At 26.6% G+C, this 27,113-nt stretch overlaps 2 protein-coding genes across 5 annotated transcripts in view; one reads left to right on the top strand and one right to left on the bottom strand.

Annotated features, from left to right (window-relative positions):
- Nucleotides 1-420: 420 nt before the first annotated feature.
- On the top strand, nt 421-25,308 carry Axud1 (AXIN1 up-regulated 1). Of its 3 annotated transcripts, none has more exons than XM_016060835.4 (3): nt 421-709; nt 15,138-15,480; nt 16,015-25,308. In XM_016060835.4, exons 2-3 carry the CDS (start codon nt 15,162-15,164, stop codon nt 17,541-17,543), a joined length of 1,848 nt encoding a protein of 615 aa, XP_015916321.2. In that variant the 5' UTR covers nt 421-709; nt 15,138-15,161; the 3' UTR covers nt 17,544-25,308. The 3 variants fall into 3 exon arrangements, with proteins under 3 accessions (XP_015916321.2, XP_042896542.2, XP_015916322.2); XM_043040608.3 differs by having other exon boundaries at nt 559-823; XM_016060836.4 differs by lacking the exon at nt 421-709 and adding an exon at nt 11,425-11,666.
- A 1,558-nt stretch (nt 25,309-26,866) lies between these two features.
- Nucleotides 26,867-27,113, bottom strand: part of LOC107446239 (DIS3-like exonuclease 1) — a 64,211-nt gene continuing 63,964 nt past the window's right edge. For both annotated transcript variants that reach the window (XM_087165818.1, XM_043040606.3), the window contains exon 22: nt 26,867-27,066. In XM_087165818.1, coding sequence (XP_087021944.1) covers nt 26,932-27,066 — 135 coding nt within the window. In that variant the 3' untranslated portion in view covers nt 26,867-26,931. The remainder of the gene's footprint in view (nt 27,067-27,113) is intronic.

Below are 27,113 nucleotides of genomic sequence, written 5' to 3'. Positions count from 1 at the left end.
ATGAGAATAAAGTTAATTTATATGTTTTGAAATGTTAAAACCGATCTGTAAAGATATTTCGATTCTTATATCCTTATCCTTACAAGAACTCCTAAGGCTCAACCCAAGTTATTTTAACATTTTTGTGTTAAAAAACGTTAAATTTTTTTTTCCACTTCTGCTTTTACCTTGACATAACCTCTGTGTGTAAGTGACATAAATGTAGATATACAGATACAAATATTTAGAAAAAAAAAATCATATATTTCTATTTAATCACGCCTAGAGTTCATATTTCAATACAGGCACTCTATTCACACCATCAAGGCTTTACGAAAAATAAAATAACATTTGACGTTGAAGGTAGTGCTGCCATCTAACGCAACTATTTACAACCAATTAATTGTAATTAAACACATTCGAAAATTGACTCTTCAACATAGCGTAGAGTTAACATACAAAATTGAGACATAAAAATTTCATTATTTATAAAATTAACTTGGAGTTAAGTTTATTTGTTTTATTTAGTTAACTATAATTATTTTTTTTTTTTGGGCGGAGGTATTTCCTTTCCGTAATGCTGAATCTGGCATCGTGCGCTGTAGCATCGTCTTTTACGTCTTTCTCCCCTATTTTCCAAATTTGTCATTTGTCTTGTGGTGTTGAATTAATATATTCCGTGTCTGAGGAGGATTGATTGACAATCGTGCGATTCTTCTTTTTAAAAAAGGTATTCGTTAAATCTTTTGCTTGATTTAAAATCTCTTCCTGGAGATAAAATAGTTGCACTAATATTGTATTAATTCTGCCGGTTAAAAAATGGATTGATTTTCCAGACAAACAGGTTTTTTGTTTGATTTTTCTACGTTGTGAATTTTTAATTGTATTTATTTGCTGACTATTTATGAATTCGTATTCTTCCAGTGATTGTCTTTCTATTTTTATGCATTAATATTGAAAAGTGTGAATTAAATGAAATAATTCTTTCCAAATAATAATTTAATTACCTCAAAGAATTTTTATTCAAAGAGTTAAGTGTTTTTTTTTGTAAGGTTAGGTGTTTTATTGAAAATTGGATCAAATTGTATCTCTTCGTTAATTTGTTTTAAATTTTTTTTTTTTTAAGATTACGAAAAAAGTGCCCGGGTGATGCAAAGTTAAAAAAATTTGAATAAATCAAGCTGTCAGGACTTGGGCTAGGTGAAATCTTGTTTTTGCTTATATGCACAAACCAAAACATTAGATTAGTCTAATAAATATTAGTCTAATAAACATTAGTCTAATAATCATTTACATACTCTTGAGATTTATGAAATATTAAGCTCTTGAGACACAATTCATCAGTATATTTGAATTAAAAACTGGTTTCTTAAATGTAGTATTTTAGTATAACTATGTAACTGTATATTTAAAACAGTACTTAAAAACAGTTTCATAAATTTCATGTGCAATCATCAATTAAAATTTTGAAGTATTAGTTTTAATAGCAATATATATATATATCAATAAAAAAGATAATCAAACCTTTGATTAAAGCAAAAAAACTGCTTTTTGTAATTATTATTTTGTTAACATCTGAGAAAGATTTAATAATTAGTGATAAAGATATCTTTATTTAAACATCCCCCAGGACATGAATGTTGTTGCAGTGTTTTCATCTCAGAAAAAAAATGGGTCAGAATTTCTCACCCTTTTTCAAAATCAGGGCGAGATTTCAAAAATTAAAAAAAAAAACACCAAGAGACTTGAAAAAAAAAATCATTTCTTTAATTGTAATGCATTTTTAACATCTTCTAATTTTTAAAGCATTGAATATTTTTGCTACATCATCATATGGAAAATGTTCTACATCTACTTTTTTATCAGCTATTCTCATTAGGTTGCTCAAATGCGTATTTGTTTCGTTTTGATCGTTTCTACCCACATTTGTTTCATTTTCATTTGTCCGTTTCGGAGTTGAAGATATTGGCTTTACAAGGTATTTGTCCATCTTTCTTTAATGAGCAAAAAATTTGAACATCTTACATGTAGAAACCTTACCTACCGTAAACATGTGGTTGCAGAGAAATGCGTTCTGAAAGAGGTTCCGAAGGATGGTGTTCTGTTGTTCTTAAAGGTTCTGAACAATACTGGTAAATAGTGAAGCTAGATAATGGGACAGATGTTGAAAATAATAAAAGATCCAGGAAGAAAAGTGAAACTGATTTTATTCTAACTGGCACAAATGAGAAATTTTTTTCAAAATGCGAGAAATTTGCGAATTTCTCGCGGTAATCATTTTTTAATACGAGAATATAAAAAAATATGCGAGCGTTTTCGCGCTGTAGTGAAAACACTGGTTATTGTTTCTTTTTCATATAAAAGCCTGATGCCAAAATATAAATGACTTATTTTATTAATTTTTTCTGTCTGTAAAAATGTTTGGTCACTTTCAATAAAAATAGAATTAATGCTGATATTACATTTAACTTATAATTTTGATACAATTGCTTTATAATAATAAAATAATAAACATTATATAGGTTTTGATTATTATTTCAACTTATTAGTGACATTGTACACATACACTAATTAGTAAAATTACTATGTTTGTTTAGTGTATACAGTTATTTTATTTAGTTTACCAGTTTATTAGTATAGAAACTTATTTTATGTCTAACATGTTGTATTTTATTTATTTTTTACTTTAAGTTCTAAGTCTAAGATCATCTTTAAAAAGCAGTCTAAAACTCAAGGATTTATTAAGCTCATCTAAGATTTACAATTTCATTTAAAAGTGTGTTGCACATATGTTTGTTTTCTATTGTGATTTGCATTCCATGGCATGCAAAAACAGTAAACATATTTGACAATTTTAGTTAGTCTAATATATGTTCTAGTAAATGAAGTAATCTACTCAACAATTTTAATAAAAAAGGCATGATCATAATAACTAATAATATAGGAAAATTTTTTAGTTATGAAAGAAAGCAATTTTTGAGTATATTACACAAAAATTGTTTTTATCGTGGGCGTCGTTGACAGGGAGAGGGAGGATTATTGTGGGTATGTGTTTTCCTCAATAATTAGAAATATTAAAAAATCCGCCTCAATATTTTAGGGTTGGCAAGTTTTTGACACATGACGGTTTTTACCGGTTTATACCATGGTTTTTATGGTCATGTCAAAAAACCCTCTGTCAAAAACCCATAGTGTTCGTAAAACTATTTTTATTTGAGTTTAACTGCTTATAATTTAAAATTGATTCATTTTTGGGCAATAAAATTAGAAAAAAAGTTGTTAAAAGATATTTAAGAACAGATTTTCGCATTTTCCCAACATGATTATATCAAAACATAGCTACTATTTGAAGTAAAATATTAGGATACTAAACAAAATTTTCAACATTTCCAAGCATCATTTTGTTTGGCATATTACGTTACTGAAGAATGTCAAGTCATTCTTGACTTAGAGTTTGTTAGTAGTTACAAGTTTTGAAAGTTTTGTTTAGCTTATTTCTAATATTTAAGAAATGCCAAATTTTAAATTCTTCTTTTTAGTTCTTGAATTTATTAATAGTTCCAAGCTTTTTGTTTGTTTGTTTATTTCTAACAATTAAGAAGTGCAAAATTTTGAATCCTTTGCAAATAAAGCTATAATGATAAAAGTAAGTATCACTATTTTCAATAAGTATATTACAATATTTGTATATGAATGTATATCCTTCTATAAGAATACATGTATATAGTTGCAAAATCAATAGCAATCATTTACAACATTCATTTATAAAGGCAATTATGTGAAAATATTTTATTGTCCGCTCTATGCCATAGATTGGTTTTTACCACTGTCATGTCAAAAACCAGTTTTTGATGGCAAAAATCCATTTAAAGATAAATAAATAAAATTAACTTAATACAAACTTGAATTATACTTTTAGAAAATGTTTTGATTGTAAAACATTTGTTACTCTTTAACAATTTATACATTAGTAATTTTAGCAGCCGAATATAAATGTAAATAGTTTATGAGTATGAATGTTATAGTTTATTATAATTATATCACCCTGAGGATTGTTTTTATTTATTAATTAATACAGAAATATTTTCACTTGTTACTTTTCTATCTGGATAAATTAAATCTGTTATAAGACTGCATGGCATTTTCAATACATTCAGTATTTTTTTTTAAATGTTAAAATACTAATTATTCATAAACATTTTGATTATTGTTTTAATTTATTATAAATCTCCTCACAGGTTTTTAGAAATACATGCCGTGTATCCCAGTTTATAAGTGGAATCTCTATTTTTGATTCGGAGATGGCAAATTTATTATATATATATACATGCAGTGTTTTCATCATAGAAAAAAAATGGGTGAGATTTTCTCACCCTTTCTCAAAAGCAGGGTGAGATTTCAAAAAGTTAAGTGAGATTTCTAAAAACTAAAAAAAAACACTAAAACTCTTTAAAAAAAATTATTTCTTTGATTATAATAAATTTTTAACGTCTTCTATTTTTTAAAGCATTGAATATTCTTGCTGCATCATCGTAGAAGATTTAGCCTTTACAAGGTATTTGTCCATCTTACATAAGTGCATAAAAAATTTGAACGTCTTACATGAAGAAACCTTACCTACGGTGAACATGTGACTGTAGAGAAATGTGCTCTGAAAGGGGTTCCGTGGTTGTGTTCTGTTGTTCGAAAAGGTTCTAAACAATACTGGTAAATAGGGAAGCTAGATAATGGGGCAGATGATGAAAATAATGAAAGATCTAGGAAGAAAAGTGAAACGGATTTTTTTCTAAATGGCGTAATTCGAAGCTTTTTCCAAAATGCTAGAAATTCGCGAATTTTGAAATTGATTTATAGAATGCGCGAATTTCTCGCGGTAATAATTTTTTAATGCGAGAAAAGAAAAAAATATGCGAGATTCTCGCGTTCTCGCGCTGTAATGAAAACACTGACATGCATACACACACTGATGGAAAAACAATCCCAACCCCAAGAAAAAATTATTGTAGAGTAATGAAATTTTGGCAATGCGTTTGTCTGAGTAACGCATTTAATTGATTAAAGTTTCGAGATCACAGGTTATTGCAGTTAGAGAAAAACCATTGGAAATGTGAAATACTGGTACTTAATAACTGGTGTAACCAGCAGAATTTTGAATTCAAGCATGCAAACAGGCATGCATTGTAACATACAGATGCTGTATGCAGGGTTGGGTTTTTGACGTCAAAAAGTGGTTTTTGACATGACAAGGGTATAATACTGGTTTAAACCATCAAAAATGTCAAAAACTGAAGTTTGCCAAGAAAATATATAAACTTCAAAACTACCAACAGTTGCCTTGAAATTTAATTATAGTATAGGTAATCAGCAGGTTTTAAAATATTTTTTAATTAAAATTAAGGTAAAATAACAGATTTAAAATCTCAGAAATTTATATTCAAATGCATGTGCAGAAAAATATTGCACAAAAATTGTTTAAATATTTATATTTAAAAAAAAAAAATATATTTTTTTTTTGATACTTAAGAAAATTAAAAGTTTATTACTATGCATTTTTGACATATAAGGAACATGTAACTAATATTTATAAGGAACTTACAAGTTATGTTGTATAAATACAAACTTGATACAAGTGTATAAATTTTTTTTTTTAATGTTTTACCAAATATCTTTATTATCCAGTATGTTAATTTGAATTTAAAAGTAGTTATATTTATGAATAATGATAAATATAATTCATATTGTTTATTATATTAATTTATAATTATTACACTTATCATTTTAAAACAATTTTTATCTTTTAATTTTTTTTTCTCCACTTGTATTAAGAATACAAATAATGCATATCTTGAAAGCAAGAAGTAATTATTCAACAGCTGAATGTTTAGATATTCAAGAAAACTATATCGTATTCAGTAAAATGAAATTCACAAGTATTTGGATAAACTAAATTTTCAGCATAGTAAATGAATAGGCTGAATATACTGTAAATCGACACTAACTACTCCGTGTATTTAACAGAAAGCACTTAAATTTGTATTGTCTTATGTTAAAAAGATTATTAAGAAGATTTAAAAGAATATTAAAAGATTTTTCTTTAAAAGAAGATGTCTAATGTACAAAACTGCTTATGTTTATCTTTAAAAATGTCTAATTTTTAGTATAATCTATACTATACACTAAATTTGGTTATAAATAAATTTCTTAATAATATCACTGCAGATTTTCAATAACACACGAAAATTAATACATAATATTACAAAAGATGTAAGTTTTCAAAAGTACAAGATTTTGGTTACTATTCAAAATATAAGTGTTTCTTCAAAATTTTAAATTTATTTTTTCTAGAACATTTAGAAACACTATCCTTTATAAAAAATATATAAATTTTATGTATTAATTAAATTTCACATATAAATATAGGTTTTTGACATTTTCGACATTTTTGGCAGTGAGGTTTTTGATGTGACGGTTTAAACTATGGTTTAAACTGTCAAAAACTGTCACATGTCAAAAACCTGCCAACCCTGGCTGTATGTCATTTTGTGGGATAGAGTCCCACGCCCATCGTACTTAATCAGTCAATATGGGGATAGTTAATGCTGGTTGTAGATGACGCTGAAGTTGTTTTCCAGTGATGTCCAATACTTGTTCGATTGGTGAAAGATCTGGTGATCTAGCAGGCCAAGGCAACATGGTGACATTCTGTAGAGCATGTTGGGTTACAACAGCAGTATGAGGGTGAGCGTTGTCCTGTTGAAAAATACTCCCTTGAATGCTGCTCATGAATGGCAACAAAATAGTTTGAATCAGCAGGTTGATGTACAAATTTGCAGTCAAGGTGTGTGGGACAGAGTTGGGCAAAAATGTAATCAATTACAGTAATCAATGACTTGTAATCATGATTACAAGATAACATAATTTTGATTACAGCTGTAATTTTGATTACAACAATCAATTACAGTAATCAATTACTTGTAATCGTGATTACAACTTTTTATAATTTGATTATAGCTGTAATCATGATTACAATATTTGATTTCACGAATCAATTATTTGTAAACTTGATTGCAATTCATCAATATTTTGATTACAACTGTAATTGCGATTCCAAGTAATTCCAACAACAATAATTACTAGTAATTGTGATAACTTGTAATCAAACTATACCTTTACAAGTAATTACAATCACATACTATATGTAAATATATTATGTATTGGGATACATATTTTTATGTACATAGTATGTACGCATGTGTGTACATACAATATGCGATTCTGATATATACATATACAGTGTATGCACAAATGTTGTTTGTATGTACATTATACATAATTGTGTGGTAATATACATACAACAATATGTATGCGTAGTATGATAATAATGAATGTATGTACTCATGTATGTTAGTTAATATGCCAATGCAATGTTTTGTATGTTCGTATACACAAACAATATATGTACAAATGTATGTGAAAATAATTTATATACGTTTGCGAAGTACGTAGGTGCATACATTGTATAAATGTACAATAGCACTATGTACAATATATGTATGTATATGCACTGTACATATGTATATACATTGTACATATTTATGTACAGTATGTAAGAATGTTTTTTATAGGTACTCTATATGTACAAACATAGTAGCTTAAATAAAATGCATGCATGTACATAGACACATGGTTTGTACACGCAACATATGTACACATGCATCTGCATATATATATACTTTGTTAAAACATATGCACGTAAGATGTTTTGTATGGATGTACAAACAGGGTTTTCATATTAAAAAATGGGTGAAAATTTCTCACCCTTTCTCAAAAACAGGGTGATATTTCAAAAAGTTAAGTGAGATTTCTAAAAACTAAAAAAACACAAAAACTCTTGAAAAAAAAAATAATTTCTTTAATTATAATACATTTTTAACATCTTCTATTTTTTAAAGCATTGAATATTTTTGGAGCATCATCATAGAATATTTTGCCTTTACAAGGTATTTGTCCATCTTACATTAGCACATAAAAAATTTGAACGTTTTACATGAAGAAACCTTATCTACGGTAAACACGTGGTTACAAAGAGATGTGTTCTGAAAGGGGCAAAAAGAAAATTTGAACGTCCTAGATGAAGAAACCTTACTTACGGTAAACAAGTGGTTACAAAGAAATGTGTTCTGAAAGGGGCTCCGTGGTTGTGTTCTGTTCTTCAAAAAGGTTCTGAACAATACTGGTAAATAAGGAAGTTAGATAACAGGGCAAATGTTGAAAATCTAGGAATAGGAATAAGATCTAGGAAGAAAAGTGAAACGGATTTTATTCTAAATGGCGTAATTCGAAGCTTTTTCCAAAATGCGAGAAATTCGCGAATTTTGAAATTGATTTATAGCATGCGCAAATTTCTCGAGGTAATAATTTTTTAATGCGAGAAAAGAAAAAAATATGCGAGATTCTCGGATTCTTGCGCTGTAGTGAAAACTGTACAAAGAATGGTTATACATACGACGTATACATGTACATAAATACATGCGTACATTTAAATATATGTATTTACAGTGTATGAATGCACGTACATTATGCATGTATTGAAAAACTTTATAACTGTTAAGTTATTAAAGTTAGTTTTAAAATTTGCTATGTAATATTATGTATAATTGTAAAAACAAGCCTACCAAATTTAGTTTATACATAACTCCTACTTGGTGTAAGGCTCCCCCCCCCAGTACATATATACAAAAATTTCTAAAATTAAAAAAAAAAAGAAGTCTGTAAAATTTTATCAAGTTACAAATAATTACATTGTTCTCTCTAATTATGTTAAATTTTCTCCTCTGGTTGATGAAAAGAAAAAAAAACTTGTGCAATATCTGTACTTCTGCTCTGAATATCTTGTGTCAAATGATGCTAGACGCAAAATGTCATTCAAAGGTTATTTTAAAACCATTTGGGAAGTCTAAAATTTCTAATTCTTTTGATGGAGGTGAAGATTATTTTTTGTGTGCGGTGCAGCAAATGATGTAGTTGATTCCATATGTTGACGACACTGTTAACCATGTGAAATTTTATTTAAGACTCTATTTAGTCTGACGCAGATGATGTTTGGGAATCTTTTGATACAATTTAGTTTTCGTTGTGATATATTGTTTGAAATACGCTTGAATAAATTATCTTAAACTTAATTATTCTTATTTTTTTTTTCTCAACGACTTGTTTCTAAAAAATATCATTATATGCAAAGAAAATGTGATGAGAGAAAATGCAAAATTAAGACACTGTTAACCATGTGAAATTTTATTTAAGACTCTATTTAGTCTGACGCAGATGATGTTTGGGAATCTTTTGATACAATTTAGTTTTCGTTGTGATATATTGTTTGAAATACGCTTGAATAAATTATCTTAAACTTAATTATTCTTATTTTTTTTTTCTCAACGACTTGTTTCTAAAAATATCATTATATGCAAAGAAAATGTGATGAGAGAAAATGCAAAATTAATTGTGCATAACATATTACCAATAGTTTTTGAAAGAGTTAAATTGATACAGAGTCTATCTCATTCTCATATCATATCTATCTCATTGTTTATAATACATTGAAATTTCTTGATCAATGAATGTCCAAATTTATTACCTGTGTAGGTATAGATTGACCTTCTGATTTTTTTAAAAGTTTGAGGATTTGAGAAGTTGACTTATACACTGGGATATGCAATAGTTATATTTAAATTTTTTTTAAATTTCAATTAAAAATTTTACATTGTAAGGTAAAAATTTTTATTTTTGTAGAGATATAAATTTGAAAAATTTTAGTTCATCCATGCATTTCTTTATAAACAGGGTGTTGTCTTCAACTACTCTGAAGTCTAATAAGAAATATCCATCCTATTTTTTTCAGTTTTGCCAAAAAAGCCCCTAAGTGTAGCATTAATCAAGTATTACTTAAATGTTTCCTTATTCATTTTTGTTAATTTTTTCATATTATATAAGACAGGACATTAAATTTCACTTTGGAAAATACTAGCCAGACTAAAACTTTTATTAACCACAATTTAACAATCATGAAAAATAATAACAATTTTTTGAATGCAGATGTGGTATGAAGAACATTTTTTGATGATCAAAACCATAAAAGAATATAGAAACTTAAGAATCAAAACATGTTTACAGCAATAATATTAAGTCAAAATAAGGTTGTCTTAAGTTTCAATATTTTCAGGTTTCAAAGATGAAAAGAGGTATCCCAGCATTTTTTGTTCTAAGTAGAAGAAAAGTGCTGTCGCTTGATATTGAAACAAATTCCACATGCCATTTTACTCAGGCATGATAATCTAAGTGTATATAGCCAAATTAAAGTTAATTAAGTTAATTTGCCAGCTTTCAATAATTGATCGCAAATGGCCAGTGAGTGGAAATTTGTTTCTTTTTTTTTTATAAATTTTATAAAAAAAATTTTCGCATTTATTTTTGCCTAATATTGCTTAATATTTTTGCCCCTGAAAGAATGGCCAAGAAATCTGCTCTGTAAATGTCTGAATTGACAAAACAGGTGGCCATTGGAAATAAATAAAACATCTGTGTATATATATATATATATATTTTGAATATTAACACATAAAATTGTCATCATGATTTTAAATTAAATCTCTACTGTACCTTCTTTATCATATTTTGCTAATTATAGTGAGGTATAAAATTATGATATAAATAAGATATATGATATGGAAGACATAAACAAGATAGGAAATGAATTAAGATGTAAATAAGATTTGAAGGAAAGTATAAAAAATATATTTAGTTTTCTCATCTGTTTATAACAAGTCCACCTTTTTTAAGAAAGAAAAAACCTTTTAACATAAGACTTTTGATAGTTTGTTCTCAAAATACATTGTATTTTTATATAATATTTGTTATAGAATGACAGAAGAATAGAATCAATAGGATTACCAGTAAATCAAAAGAAATGTGCATATTCATATTTTAATTGTATCTTTGTTGTTTGCCATTAATATATCTTTGTTTCCTTTTTTTTTTTTTTACCATTTTCTGCATTTAATAAATTAATTCCCCTTTGATTTTTTTAAAGTTGTAATTTTGTTTTATTCACAATTTATGTTGAGTAAATAAAATATTTCATCAAATTTACAAGTAAATTTATTAAAATTAGATTTTAATTATAAAATTTTACCCTTTAGAACTATTTCAAATTTATTATAAAAAAATTAAATATTTAAATATTTTTTTAAATATAATTCATAATTTTTAAAAACCATAATTTATATGAAACAGATCATTTTAATAAAACTTTAAATTTTAAAATAAATTTAAAATTCTTAATTATCTATTAAATTTTTGATATCTAATTCTAATATATTCTAATAGCTTAGTGATTTGAAAATTCTTCTCTTCCTTCTATTAAAGAGGAGAGGATACATTAGACTGCAGTGATCTCCTCATGCCCCTATTACCATCCTACCCTTCTGCAGATGGTAGAATCCATTGATTTAGCAGGTACTGAGGCAGGGCATAGTAGCAGAGAGATGCCTGATCAATAGTTGTTGCTAACTGAATTCCCCTTTTAACATTCTGCTCTTGTCCCGGATTTTTGCTTGTTTTCTCTGGATTAGTGCTCATATTTTCTATTATCTTTTCCAATTTTTTCATTTCACAATGGCTGAGTTTTTACTGTAAGCATTATATATATTTTTTAATATATATATATCTACTTATTTAGAGAATATTGAATCATTAATGAGTAAAATTATTGTTTTTGACAGAATCAATTATGTGATTTCAATTTGTGGTAATTAAAGGTAGCTCTTTTATAAATTTTTCATTTGTATTCAATGATATTTTAATTTTATTTAAGGATTATTTTATATGGCATAATATGATAATTAATATTTTTTTTTGAATTATAGACATAAAAATTGTTTTATTCATATTAGTTGTTGCCACAGGTCTTAAAAGTTTCTGTATTTTGCATTGCTATTTTTAGATACCTAATTTGACGTATTATATTTAATATCCTTAAATAAATTATCAAATTAAATTTCAAGTTGGTTTTTTTTTTGAAATTGCTAATTTAGGTAGCTTTTATGGTGTATAGATATCCATATCAGCGCAGTAGTTTAGATTTTATTGTAAGCATTTAACTATTTTTTTTAAATATATTCTTATTATAAGAAATATGTTGACCTTAATGAGCAAAATTGTGTTTTTAATTGAATCAATTGGCATGATTTTAATTTGACAGACTGAAAGTTAACCTGTTTATACTTTTTTTTTTCGTTAATGATATTAAAATTTTATTTCTGGCTATTTAATATGATATTTGTCTGATCAGTATTTTAGTAAATAAAATAAATATTTTTTTTCCTTCCTAATATTTGTTGTCAAAGGTTTAAAAAGTTTCTGTATATTTACATTGTTCTCCCCCCCCCTATTTTTAAGTATCTTATATCTGATTTCGATTTTTTGAAAATTGATTAAAATTGCTATTATGATTTGTATATTAATCTTCACATTTAAATGGTTTTTAACAGAAAATTTTGCTTTCATTTGTCATTAACATATAAATTTTATCATTATACAATGGTTGAGTTTTTATTTTAAGCATTTAGTTTTTTTTTGTTTTTAATTTAGAATATTGAATCATTAATGAATAAAATTTTGTTATTTGTTGAAATCAATTCTAGGATTTCAATTTGTGAGAAATTCAGGTAACTGTTTATACTGTTATTATTATTTTTTTTTAGATATCTAATGTTAATATTTGGTTTTTTAAAATTTCCTAATTGAAGTTGCTGTTATGATATGTAGATTCCTTTATTTAATAATTCGTAATTTTAAATTGAAAATTTTCCTTACTATTGTTATTCTTCTCATTAACTCTCTTTTGTATTATCTTTAAAAAAATTTAAAACTCTGAAATTATGTAGACAATACCTACTCAATTGAAGCAAGTTATGTATGGTTTAAAATTTAATTAACTGAAGCATTTACTACTTCTCTTGCCTTTTAATTTTCTGTTTTTATTTCTAGGAAGCCTACAAGCTTCTAAAATGAAGTTGATAATTTTGTAAAAGAATATAATACATGTTTATCGTAATCAGTCAATGAAAGAATGATCGGTGATGGTTTAAAAAATAGTTAATTTGGAATGTGAGCAAAAATAAATCTAACAGTACTTTTTTTTTGCAATTAAAAATATTTTTTTATTTTATCAGAATTAATAAAAAATTAATTAAATATGTGTTATGATTTATGATAAAAACATAAGATAGATTTTAAGAACTAATTTTGATTTATTTAAATAATATTGTTTTACATATATTTTGTTTGCAGGTTATTTAATGTATGTTTGAAATAAAATTGTGCACTTTTTCAGAATTGTTGCTTCTTTATTCTATCTATGTAGAAGATCAATTACAAAAAGCTATTTCTGAGCAATGAAAAAATTAATTTTTAATGATGTATTTTGTTTATTTGTATTAGTTTGATATTTTTTTAATTTTCAGATTTTCCAGTGTTACCTATCTTAATGTTAGATTTGTTGAAATTTTTAATGCATTGAATAGGGCCAATTCATTCATAGCCAATTCATTCATTTGTTCAATAGTTAAAATGATTTATTTAGTTTTTTTTTAGAGAATTTGGACAAAACAGACAAAGCAGATTAAAACTTTTTTTAACAAGATTTTGTATTATTTTTGCAATATAGTATGCACTGATATCCAATGTGTGAACTTGTTTCAATCGATTCAAAGGTAATTGTAGAAAATATGAAAATCATCGACAGTGAGTGGCTTTCCTGTATAGCGTTTTATATCTACTGTCAAAATACCTTTTGTAATTGAGTAATTTTTTGTGCGACTGAAACCTACAAGCTTAAAATTTTTTTTAGAAAGTATTGTTTGATATTGTATTAATAATTATCATAACTCTTTGTATTCAATTTATAAATTTTTAACTGAATCATTTGATGCAAAAAAGGCATAAAATCAGTGAAACGAGTTAATCCTTCTTAAAACAACTGATTCAATTATTAATTAGTACATATTTATGTGGATTAACACTGAAATACATATAAAGAGTTATGCTTCATTATTTTAATTAAAGATTTAGTAATTTTAAAGACATTCAGAGCTTTGTATTAATACAAAAAAAAAAAAAAAAAAAAAAATAAGGAAGTAAAATCTTATATTCTGGGAAACAGCAAAATATGTTTCTATGTATATATTATTTAAATCTTTTTTTTTTCAAATTATGATTTTTAATTCCCTGCTATTAAATAAAAATCATAATTAGCCAAATATTTTTTTATTTTTAATGTCAGGTTTTTATTCTCTTTATTCCTGTCTTTTACTACCTTTGGTAAAACATGTGGTATTATGTAGAAGTGGTATTATTATGTAGAAGTGTACAATGTGATATTATATAGAAGTTTATTCTATTACTGTGTTATATATACTATAGTTGGGTAAATCAGACAATCATAGTGATTAAAATCGAACATATCAGTACATATTATTGAATCAGAAAATCAATCTTCACTGTAACAGCAATAACCACTTAAAGAATAGATTAAAATAAATCTGTTTCAAAATGAGAGTTCAATCACTTTATGATCAAGTTATCCAAGTTTAATGCATGCTTATTAAAAGAATGAACCCTACTAGGTAACCCTTAAAATTTAAAATTCTCTTTCACCCACATAAGTAATTTAAAGCTTAAAGCATAGAAAAAGGTAGCCCAGGTCAACTGTGAAGTTTCAATTGATGGAAAAAATAAAATTCAAAATATCAAAATGCAATAACAAATTATTACTCAGGATTAAACATTGGGGAAGTTATCCTGCCATAATTAGTATGCATTTCAATATTTTGAAATTTTTTTTCCGGCATTTGAAACTTCATTGTTTACTCTAGTTTACTGTAACACACCTTTTTTAAGCTTTAAATTTTAAAATACGAATTGAGGTGAAACAGAAATTGCCATGAGAAGTTTTTCTTTCAGTATAGTGTTCTCTTAAGTGAACTTTCTAAACTTTTTTTGTTTGGTATTATCACACTTTAGGTTCAATTGTTATTTAATGTTTCTAGGTTTATCATATGTTCATGATTTTTATTGTTAAAGCAATCTCTTTTATCTTTTAGAATTTCAGGTAAACTGTTACCATAATGCCAAAGCATAAGTTAGAAGATTGTTCTGGGGATGAAGCCAAAGAGACTTTCTCTGATGACTGCTGCTTGGACAGCTTTCCCAGCAGCAGTGATGCTGATAAAGATGACACTAGCGACAGTAGTCTTAAATCTGAGTTGAGTTCTGAAGTTCCTAGTACAAATACTGGTCAAGTTGCTGAGGATACATCTGATACTGAAGAACCTCCACGCAAGAAAGTGAAAAAGAAAAATGTCTGCTTTGCAAATGTAACAGTATACTATTTTCCAAGAACACAAGGTTTTACTTGTGTTCCAAGTCAGGGAGGATCCACTCTAGGTAATTTTCTAGATTTGTTTTATTTTTACCGTTTTCTTATGTAATGCCTAATACACTTAAAATAAACGCATGAATTATAAACTCAAAAATTAAATGTGATTATTTAAAAAATATTAAAATTATTATTTTTAATATTATTAATAACTCCTAAATGCATATTATTTTAATAAATCATTAAGAAAATAAAACTGAGTCAAATTATTTGTGAATATAAAAGTTTTACACTCCAAAGCTTGGATGCAACCAGGATATGATTTGGTTTAATTATCCAAAGAACACCAGTTTTTTTAAATAGTAGTTTAGACTAAGACAACCTAGAAGTTTTTTTTTTTTTTTAGTATTAAATATTTTCTAACAGACAATTTTTCTGACATTTATTACCAGAACCAATGCAAAAAAATTCTTTTAGTTATTTATATAGAAAATTGAGAACTTGACACTTTTTTTTTTTTAACAGAAAATAGTTATTATTTAGTTAATGATACAATTGAATTACATTTGTATGTTGCCTAATGGTGGCTTTTTATTTGATAGGAATGGATCAGAAACATAGTCAAATGAAAATGTTTTCACTTCTTGAGCATGCTGAAGAGCAAAAAAGAGTTCATCGAGAATTAATTAATCATCAGCGTAGACTAGCAAAGTATCAATCATCTACATCTGATTCTGATGATAGTGAAGAAATTAGCGACGTCTCTGATTCAGAATTAGAAGCTGATAGTTGTTATTTTTTGCAGCCTGTTCCTATTCGACAAAGAAGAGCTCTTCTTCGTGCTTCAGGTGTACAAAAAATAGATTCATTTGAAAAAGAAGAATGTCGCGACATCCGTTCATCACGAGAGTTTTGTGGTTGTGAATGCAAGATTTATTGTGATCCTGACCATTGCACTTGCAGCCAAGCAGGAATCAAGTGTCAAGTTGACCGTTTCTCCTTTCCCTGTGGTTGCAGTCGTGATGGATGTGGGAATGTTGCAGGTAGAATCGAATTCAACCCCTTAAGGGTACGCACTCATTTCATTCATACTTTGATGAGGCTCGAGTTAGAGAAGAAGCAAGAACAACAATTGATGTTGAAATCTGAAAGTAACAATTTTTCTGTTTCATCTTTGTCATCTTGTGATACTTGTGGTTCTCTGTCTTCAGCCTCAACTGCTTTTACGTCATGTGTTCCAGCTCCATCATCATATTTAACAATGACTTCTACCTCTTCCACTGACTCTAATAATTGCATTGTTAATAGTCCTTTGAAGGAGCAGGTATCAGCATTTATGGCCATCAGCGAATCTGATAAGAAAAATTCTGGTGATATGTACGCTTCACCTTTCAGTCCACAAGAAAGCTCCTACTCAGAAAATTCTGATTACTCCAGTGATGATATTGATTCTGATATGGATACTTCAAACTCATCGCATCAGAGGACTGTTCTTCAGCCATCTTTAAGTGAAGGTTCTGCACAAACAACTGACACTTCAGCCAAATATTTAAATCATTTTAACAAATCATGCAGTCCAAATAATGATCTTAACTTAAGGTGTTATTTTTCAGCACAAGAGAGTACATTTTCTACTTTGGTGCAATCTGATAATCATTTCTGTAATGGCAACTCAAATACTCAGTTTTCTAATAACAATTCAATCTCACCCCTAGAACGGAATGGTTTTAGAGAAACCATGGCGAGGCAGGGAGATTTTAACGAACAGCACGAACATTCATTAATGAAAGAACAGTCACAAAACTATCATTCTGTTTCTTCGAAAACAGCAGATACTGTTGTAGAGGAGGAACAGTGTTATACTGATTTAAGTTCTGTTATACCTGGGTCCAAAATGGAGTTGTTTAATGGATTGCTCAGCTCCAAAGTTCAAGACGTAACTGCCATAAAGCCTGTTAATTTAGAAACAGAAAAAGTTTTTAACTCTTTAGAAACATGCCCAATTGCTTTAGGAAGGGAGCCACATAAGTGTTGCATTTCTCAACGCATGGAAAATGAGAGAAATGATGAACCTGGTGAAAATTTAGGTGAGATAATCAAGAAAACAATTGTTGAAACAGTTTCGGCATGATGGTGACTGGACTTAGTTTCAAAATTTTTTAATTTGACAGGTTTTAAAATTTTTGTATTGCTTTGTTTCTTATTAGCATGTTATTTGAAAGGCTACAAAAATGAATTCTAAATGCTATTCCAAAATATAATATCAATTTATATCTTTGTAACATCTCTCGAATAGCTAAAAATTCAACTTTGTGTGCTCCTTTAAAATTAATTTTTTTTACAGTATTTTTGTTGCAAACCTTTTTGTGTTAAAAAATCATGAATATTTACAGATGTTTTAAAGTTGCACATTTTTTTTAAAAAATTTGTTGTTGTTGCACATTTTTGTTTTCTGTTGAATTTGTTTAAATTGTTAAAAACCAGTTTGAAAAAACACCATGAATTAAATTTATGTAAAATTTAGACAAAAATTAGGTAGTGTTACATGTTTTTAACACGCAAAAACACTTGTTCAAAATTTTGAATACATTTTTCCTTAACTGTATATATAAATAAAAATGTTTTCGTTGTAGAATAAGTGCATGTAAATTGTGAATCCAGTCCTATTAAATACTTTCCTCTACACATTTTCCCAGACCAAATTTTTTAAAGAATAGGTGCTTTGAAAAAAAAAAATAAAAAAAAACATTGTCTGGTAGATTTGCTATAAAGTGAGATTACTAAAATATCTCTTTACCTAATATTTCCCAATGACAGCTTGAAAATCATCCAGTTTCAGATCGTTGGGTACTAAATAGTGAAGTGAAGGCGGTTAGTGCTTCATTCCCATCATATTAACACTATCATGCTGCTAATCTTCAAATTGTGCTGTCACAAGAACAAATACTTTTAATAAAGCTATAATAAAGGTATTTTAGTGGCTACATTAATGCATAATGGCTCTTTTTTTGTAGTGCTATATACATATGCATACCATGTTATTATATGGCGTAAGGTTTACCTATTATGTTTTATAACCTACATTGACCAGCCCTTGAACAGTCCAATGACTATGAATGTTCAACTCTCCAGCCATGCAATTTTGAAAGCAATCCAGACCACAAGGGAACTCCTAGATTAAACATTGAGACAAACAGGCTTTCATGAAGTAATTTTTGATGGAACTAACCTGCTTTTGAATTACATAGAGAGAGAAACGACAAATGCCCTCCACAGTTAGTCCAACGACAAGGGGACTTTTGCCCATGACTATGGGATATTTTATGTCAGCACTGTGGTCCAGAATTCGTATGGATCAGCCAATGCCAGGATTCAAACCTGGGATACTTCACTGGAATATGAGTGCTCTATCCCCAGGGCAATCACATCTAAGATTTACCTATTTGCCACCACTAAGATGTTGATCTCAGAATTGTGTAGCTTTAATTTTTGCAACCCCTTGTTCGACTACTGGTTTTTACAGGAATGCCCATAAAATCTTTTTTGTGTAGCCTGTTGTAACTTAGGACATGCTATTAAAGTGCTAAGTTAATTGAAATAATAAAGAAAAATATGAGTTTAAAATTATGATGATTTATTTATTTCATTATTGGTTATTAAGTGGTTTCAGTGTGTTGCAAGGCAAATATTAACTATTTAAAAGGAAATTTTAAATCTTCAAAAATTCCTTTAATCATAAAACTTTTCAAGCTTTAATTATACAACTTCTTGTGCAATTGTTGGGACTCTAAAATGCACTCAGTGATCATAGTGAAACAGAGAAACATCAACAATGCATATTAACCTGTAGATTTTTTAAAAAGATTTTTAATGGTGGGCACTTGGGATGTATTGTCCCATTGGCCAGGAGTGCCAGAACTGCTACTCTCTTCTCGTTACCTAGTGGGCACCTGTGGCGAAGCCCAATTAACCTATAGATATAATAAAGAAATTTGCATTTATTTCTATTCCTATTTATCTCTGGTTCATGTTTTGTGGCAAACATTGTGCAGGATCATAATTAATATTGTGCAACATGTTAAACAATCATAGCAAAACTGTGATGGAAGAAATATTTTATATTCCTTGTTATAGGAATTCTACCAGACATCTAACTTGCTTCAGTTTACTATTTTATTTTTTTATTGTTTATTATATTTTAAAATAAAGAAACTAAAGATTTATTAATTTTTAGAGTTGAGTATATTATGTTAAATGATTGATTTTGAAAGATGTTAGAAGTTTCTCATATGTTTATTAATTTCACTTCATTTTAATTAATAAGTTTTTATTTAGGAGAAATTTTTATATGAAAAAATATTTTTATTATTTTTCTAAATACTTATTTTTTTGTATTTTATTCACCAAGCCCTAATAGATAGTCTCTAAAACTAAATATTCTATACAATTTTGTAGATTTTCATTTATTTTAAACGAATAACTAACTACTTTATAAAGTATATATTTTACATTTAAACTATGTGTAAGATATAATTATTGTGTCAAATTTTTTAAACATTTATTTTACGACACTGAATTTTAAAAGCTATTATAATTTTCAAAGCAAAACCTTATAAGCAAGCATTATAAAACTTTTTTTTAGATTGTGTTTGTTCAAACTTATTAATATTTGTTCATTTGCCTGCATTTTAAATTGTTTTTATGAATTATTGGTTGTGTATTTTTATTGTGATTCTTGAATATCAATTGTTTTATTAGTTTTTGTGATTTTCCAAAGAAATTTACTTTTTTTCTGAAATTAAGTGGAGGTCAAATTTGGCAATCTTTTTCTGCATGCATTTTCATCTGACTTGCTAACAGACATTAAATAATAGTCAGTCTAAAAGCTATGAACTACAAGAAAAAATTTAATCCGCACAATATATTATTGTTTCAAATTTTCAATCTCAAGAATGGTTGAACACTACAGTAAAATATTTTTAATTGACCAAGAACATTTTTCAAACAGTCTTAAGTTAAAGTATTTTTTATTATTATTAAAGATTGCTTTTTGCATTGACACCTGTATTGGATGAAATAAAAAATGTCTATCACAGGCCAAAGCTGTCTTAGTCAGTCAGCTGCTCTACTACGTACAACATCCAGACTAATATCTAAGTTGTCTGCAAATAATAAATAAGTTTTCTAATAATTTGAATATTTGCTCATGACGCTGTTTCTGAAAAGTAGTTTAAAACAGGTAGTATATTTTAAAAGAAAAAAAAAGCTTTTTACCATTCATGTCGAAAACTAAGGAAGAAATTTTTTTAAAGACAAATACTGTGGTGTTCTACTTTTAGCTTAGCATAATCACTTACCCCAATTTTTCTAAAAGAATCTCTCAGATTTGATGTCTGTAAAATTTTTTATTCATTCTTTAAATATAAGAAATATTAAAAATAGTTTTGTCTGTGTATATCCTAATATTTATTTATTAATAAAGGTGCTAATTTGCTAGCTGTACCTCTTACATGGATGTGTTTCATTCATATTATGTAATTTTCAATTTATTATACAAATTTCATTCATCTAAAGCTCTATTTGCTATTCTGAGTCTAAATCAAGTATTTTTTTTCATTAAACACAAAAAATAAGAATGAATTGTATTAAATATTTATTTGTGAACAATTTCTAGTCTTTAATTTTTTTAGATTGAAATGTATTTTGAAGTTTAAGTTAATACTTAGTGTCAAAAACATACTTTTTTTAAAAGTTATTTGTAAGAGCCACTTAAATTAATTATAAATATTTTAATTCTTTTTCCTCTATCTTTAAGTATGTATGTTGTAATGTAAAATTTAGGTTTATTGACATTTATAAGCTGCTACTGAAATTGATAAGTATATTTTTATTTAATTATATTTATATATAATTATATTTAATATATATTCTAATTATATTTAATATATAATTATATTTCATATATATTTATATTTAATAAGTATATTTATATATAATTATATTTAATTTTCAGTTTTCATGTTTATTAATTATGAAGATTTTAAAAGTACATGTAATTTTTTTCATTTCTAATATTTGTTACCATATTTAATTTATGAGGGGTAACTTATTCGATTAGATTATCAGTTATTGCAAGAAGAAAAGCTTTTGATGAGTTAATAAAGTGCATTTTTTTTTTCTTCACCTAAATAAGTTCACTGAAAAACTGAACTATAATGAAACATTATTAAAAAACACCTGGCTACTGGAAAACTAAACACTATTAAAGCAAAAACAAAAGTCATATTAATAATAGTCAAAAAATAAATAAATATATAAGTCATATTACAGTAGGGAACCAATTATCCGGAACGATCGGGACCATCGCTATTCTGGATAACTCATTTTTCCAGTTTTCTGAATCGCTACAAAAAGCCGTTTTTTTTATTGTTAAACCAAACTAAAAAAAATAATATTTGAAAATAATCTTAAAAAGAAGAAAAAACGATTAAGTAATACACTAATGATTATTTCCAAAATGATGGTAAGGTAAACATCTTTCAAAAAAGAAAGAAAAATCCTAAAATTTTAAGAGGAAAAAAATAATTTTTTTAAAAAAAATGGCGGGAAAATTTATTGAATTTCGTTCCGGTTTTTTGATTTCCGGATAACGGGTCCTGTACTGAACTAATAATTAATAGTCATTTCCTAAAAGTATTGTTAAACAAATTGTTAATTAATTGTGTTTATTTCCTTTTGCTTTAGAACTTAAACATTTAATCAGTGAATCATTCAATACCATTTTTATTAATTTATTACTTTTTAATTAAAAATTAAATTACTTTTTCCTCTTTTTGCTTTTTTTAAGAAATAGTGTTTTCCAGCTAATCCAAAGCTCTGAATAATACGTCTTGACAATTAAAAATGAGAATTTTTTTTAAATAAAAATAGCTTTTTTTTCTTAGAAAATAAAACCTTTACAAAAACTAACCACCAGCAAATAATACAATAAAAGATAAAATATGGATTTAATTTGAAATGAAAACCATTTAAATTCATTATTGTACAACAATCACTGTATATCCCATTGTATAAGTCTTTTCAAACCCCCAAAATTTCAGGAAAAATTAGGTGATCGACTTATAACAGCAGTAACAAAGTCGGACATTCACTGATCGTAAAATATTGATGCATTATAAATCTATATCAATCAACCCCTTTTAAAAAACTACTTTTCATACGTTATATACTATTAACTTAGTATTTTTTCTCATCTTTTTTGCTTTACATATAAAGGTTTTTTAGAGACAATACTGTAAATTACGTTCAGAAAAAATTACAGAACATACCATAAAGATAAATTTTTAAAAATTTTACAACACCAGTGTCGAATTCAATAACGTTAGTATTGCTGTCAAAAATATCCCTTTGTGCTCTGGATTCTACTTCATCTGCTGAGTCCAACAAAAAATTTTCTTCACTCACTTCATATATAATTTTACAATAAAATAAGTTTTCATATTTCATTTTTTTCCCCCTGCCGTCAACTTAAGCACTAGACATACAAGAAATTTGCTATCTCGTAATACAAAATCGAGGGTTGGCTTATATACTGGGATATACTGTAATACGTTATGTGTATTTAAATAAACATTATGGTAACTTTGGTTGAATTAATAGATGTAAAATAATCAATTATGAGCTACTTTGCAATTAAATATTTTGCAAAATCAGATAGCTACACACGAAAAATAAACTTATAAGACATTGCTCACTATTTTCAGTTAAGTTTAAAAAATGATGTAGTTTTAAGTGCTTTTTAATTAAATAATGAGTTTTTAAAAAATTTACTCTTATTTGGTTTAAATTTGTTCTGAACCTTACACTATATTCAATGAATTTTGGCTGCTTCAGTTATTTCATTATTGTGCTTGAAACAACATTTATATATATTTAAAGGATTTGAGCAATATAGTAATAAATCAAATATTTCAAATTGTGAAAGAAAACATTTTTGTGAAAACACGAAAATTTTTCTGTTGGCAATAAAATATTTCCGTGTATTGTGCTGTAATCTAGTGACAGCAAAATACACAAAAATTTGAATCCAAAAACAGTACCAAAGCATGGTTAAATGCGATTTTTTTTTTAAAAAAAAAAGTGTAGTTTATTATTTATTTATAGTCTTCATTAATTATGATTCGCAATTTTTGTTGAACGGGATGTTTTAAATGCATAATTCACTATCAGTAACAGTTCATTCAGCTTTTAAAATTTAATAAGTACTTTTATGTAAGTAATAATGTCTGAATCGAAAACAAGTATTCAGGGTGTTCTGGTTTCTTAATCTCAGGTTTGGGTTAAATCTTAACTTTTTAGTTATAAACTCAGGAACTTCAAATACTTATCAATGTAATATTTTTTTGTGAATATTGTGAGAATATCCTAAATTATATTTATATTGTACAGTACAGAGTGAGCACAAAGTCTTTTTCCTGTTTACAAAAATGTACTACATAAAAATTTTTTAGATTTGTTTGTTTCAAATTGTAAAGACTGGATTAAGTTTCTAATGAGATGGATCACCTATTCTCTCTAGCTTTAAATTTTAGTTTAAGCATTAAATCAGATCAATACTTGTTAAATATACTTATAAATGAATAGTGCCATTTTATTATAGGGTGAACATTAAAAAAATTGCTATATGTGATTAAAACTTCAGCTATAATAGCTATAGCGATAAAAATTTATTAAATTCTGAACTTAGTTTTTATTTCATAAATATCGGAGAAAGATTATATGCTCACTTACTACATATTTTAACAAGTGAAACTAAGTTTTTTTTAGTGCAAAATAATATGAAAGTAGCAAGTAACATTTAAAAGTTCCATACACACATACCTAAATTCTGAATATATAGTTTTTGTTTCGAGTATATAGCGAAATTGGTAAATGAAAATATGTATGATATTATTACTATAGTGTTATGGTATAGTTCCTTAAGATGACTTCAATTCAGGTAATATTATTCAATTATAATAATAGTTACAATTTATTTGTTGAATTAAAATTTGATAACTTTTTATCTAAACTGTAAGATAAAAATATTAAATAGTAAAATTTTTACTTGAAATTAACAGGTTAGAATTTTTAATCCTGTTTGTTTACTAATCTGCACACAAAGCTGTTTTTTGTTATATAAATAAATGCTTTTGCATTATCAGTTGTATCAACTTCAACATTAAATTTTTTTAAAAATAAAATTTGCAAAAATGCATGACTGCAAAATTATGCTTAAAATGCAAAAGAAATTAATGTAAATAATAAGTAACTTTTATAATTCTTTATTCAATTATGACACACTCATATCGACATTAAATGTGAAATAAAGTTGTATAAGCAATATGAATTTATGAAATTTGAGATTTATATTTAATATCTAATTTCAGCGATAATGGAGTTGCAAGAAAGATACCTCATTTAGCTATGTGAATTGAATACCTCATTATTTGAAATTTAGTAGAGTATCTAAGTAAAAATTTTCTTACTTAAAATATTAAATTGAGAATTATTTGAATTGGTCTAATCATTTTGTTTATAAACTGCATCTATGTTTTCCAGTCCTTTTAAATATTTTTCTGAATGGTATTTTATATCTGGTCACGAGTGTTTTAGGGAATATTTAAATATGTATCTATTCATCTATACTCATGAAATTTTTAGTGATGAATTTTAAAAAAATGAAGTGTAATTCATCAAATAAAGTGCGCCATAAATCGTTCAACTCATTAATAAGTCTGAGTTATATTTCCTGCATAGTTGTTACTCTTTCTTGTCTGTGTAATTTTTAAGTGTGTGCTAGTAATTTTATGACTTGTATATAAAGATTTGAAAAAATAAATTTTTTTTTGTCAGAATTGTTCATCTACTTCATTTATTTTGCAACAAATCTAAAAGATTATAAAAGAAATATTTTACAACAATGAAATCTAAACTAAATAATCGTTGTTTCTATCATTTTAGGTTTTTGACAGTTTAACCAGTTTTTGACAGCTTAATCAAGTTTTGAACACTTGTGTCAAAAACCCAACCCTGCATGCTTTTAATTTTTTTTTGAGAGATGAAAATCTTTGTTAGCTGAAAGAATGACAAAAATTATCCTATATATAAGGTATTAAATATATTTTTTGATGCATTTTCTTGCAATTCTTGAAAAAAAAATGACTCCACAGATTAAAATTGCATGTTATATAAATGTGTAAGAAGGGAATGACAACTCACAAAAAGTAAGTAACTAATCTGTATTGTTGAAATAGACTGCTTCCTACATTTCTATCAATTTCACACAAATAGAAAATAACCATGTTACTTTCATTTTAGGTTTTCTGACAGTTTAACCAAGTTTTGGATGCTAATGCCAAAAACCCCCAACCCTGCATGCTTTTAACTTTTTTTTGAGAGATGAAAATCTTTGTTAGCTGAAAGAATGACAAAAATTATCCTACAACCAAGGTATTAAATATTTTTTGCATCTATCCTTGGAATTCCTGAAAACTCCACAGATCAGAATAGCATGTTATATCAATGTGTGAGAAGTGACCAACATCTGCAGAAATTATTTTTTGTCCCACTTTGTAGAAATAATTTTAATTTTTAGCATTTAATGTTTCTATAAATTACATACAAATTGGTTCATTGCATTGGAAATGAGAGAGAACAATGTACATGGATCATTTCTCATTACCCTGTTACGTAATGTGATTTTCATTAAAATATCCACGGCTGGGTAGTCGTCGGGTACCCACATGAAAATTCATCTCCAACTACAAATTTTATCTGCCAAATAGCCAATATAGTAACTTTGCATCAATTGTAAGAATTAATTAAAAAATTAATTTATTTGCATATATATTGTCTGTTACAGAAAAGAATTCTCTTTTATTTAAAATGTGGCAGATTTTATGAAAGCATAATATATTTGATATCAATATAAGAAAATAAAATACAATATTTTAAAATTAATATTCTTAAATATTTGTCTATTGCTATCGCCTTCTTTTAATTATAATTATTTGAAGAATTTCTTTTATTAATTATTCTAGTGGTTTCTTACGTCACATTCTAAATGTATGCATATTTGAATTTTTTTAAAATGTATTTTTAACAAAATTATGCCGTTTTCTATAACTGTTAGTATTATGATAAAATTGCTGAGATATGCATTTAAGTTTCGTGTTCAATTCTGTAGTTAAATTCACCAAGTCAGCTTTGTTTAAAAAGTGTTTGAATTATGAGGTGAACAAGTTTTTACAAAATTTTAAATGGCAAAATCTGAACATAATTATTTAAATGAAAAACACTTTTTAAGTTCAAAAGCTATTTGAATAATTTTGTTCAAATCTTTCACTAAAATCTTTATAAAATCTAGAAAACAAGATTTGTGAAATATAAAACTAAAAGAAAAGTAGACTGTCAAAACTATTAACTTTTTATTCTATGTATTACAAAATATGTACATTATTTACACATAGATATATAACTTAATCTTTTGAGAGTAATGTTAAAGCTCTAATATGTTCTAAAAATTTGTACATACTGATTTCTTCTTTTAATTCTGAATTACAATCTTCATTTTTCTTTTCAACTTCAAGAGCTGTATGTATTGGAAGTGAAGGCTAGTAAAAGAACTGATGTTAAAATATTTGCTTAAAAATACAGTTAG

The sequence above is a fragment of the Parasteatoda tepidariorum genome, chromosome 6, assembly GCF_982258835.1.
Source record: "Parasteatoda tepidariorum strain Cologne lab strain chromosome 6, Ptep-v5.0, whole genome shotgun sequence".
In the NCBI taxonomy this organism is placed as follows: domain Eukaryota; kingdom Metazoa; phylum Arthropoda; class Arachnida; order Araneae; family Theridiidae; genus Parasteatoda; species Parasteatoda tepidariorum.
Note: the sequence above shows the minus strand (reverse complement) of the source record. Positions and strands in the feature narration are given on the sequence as shown.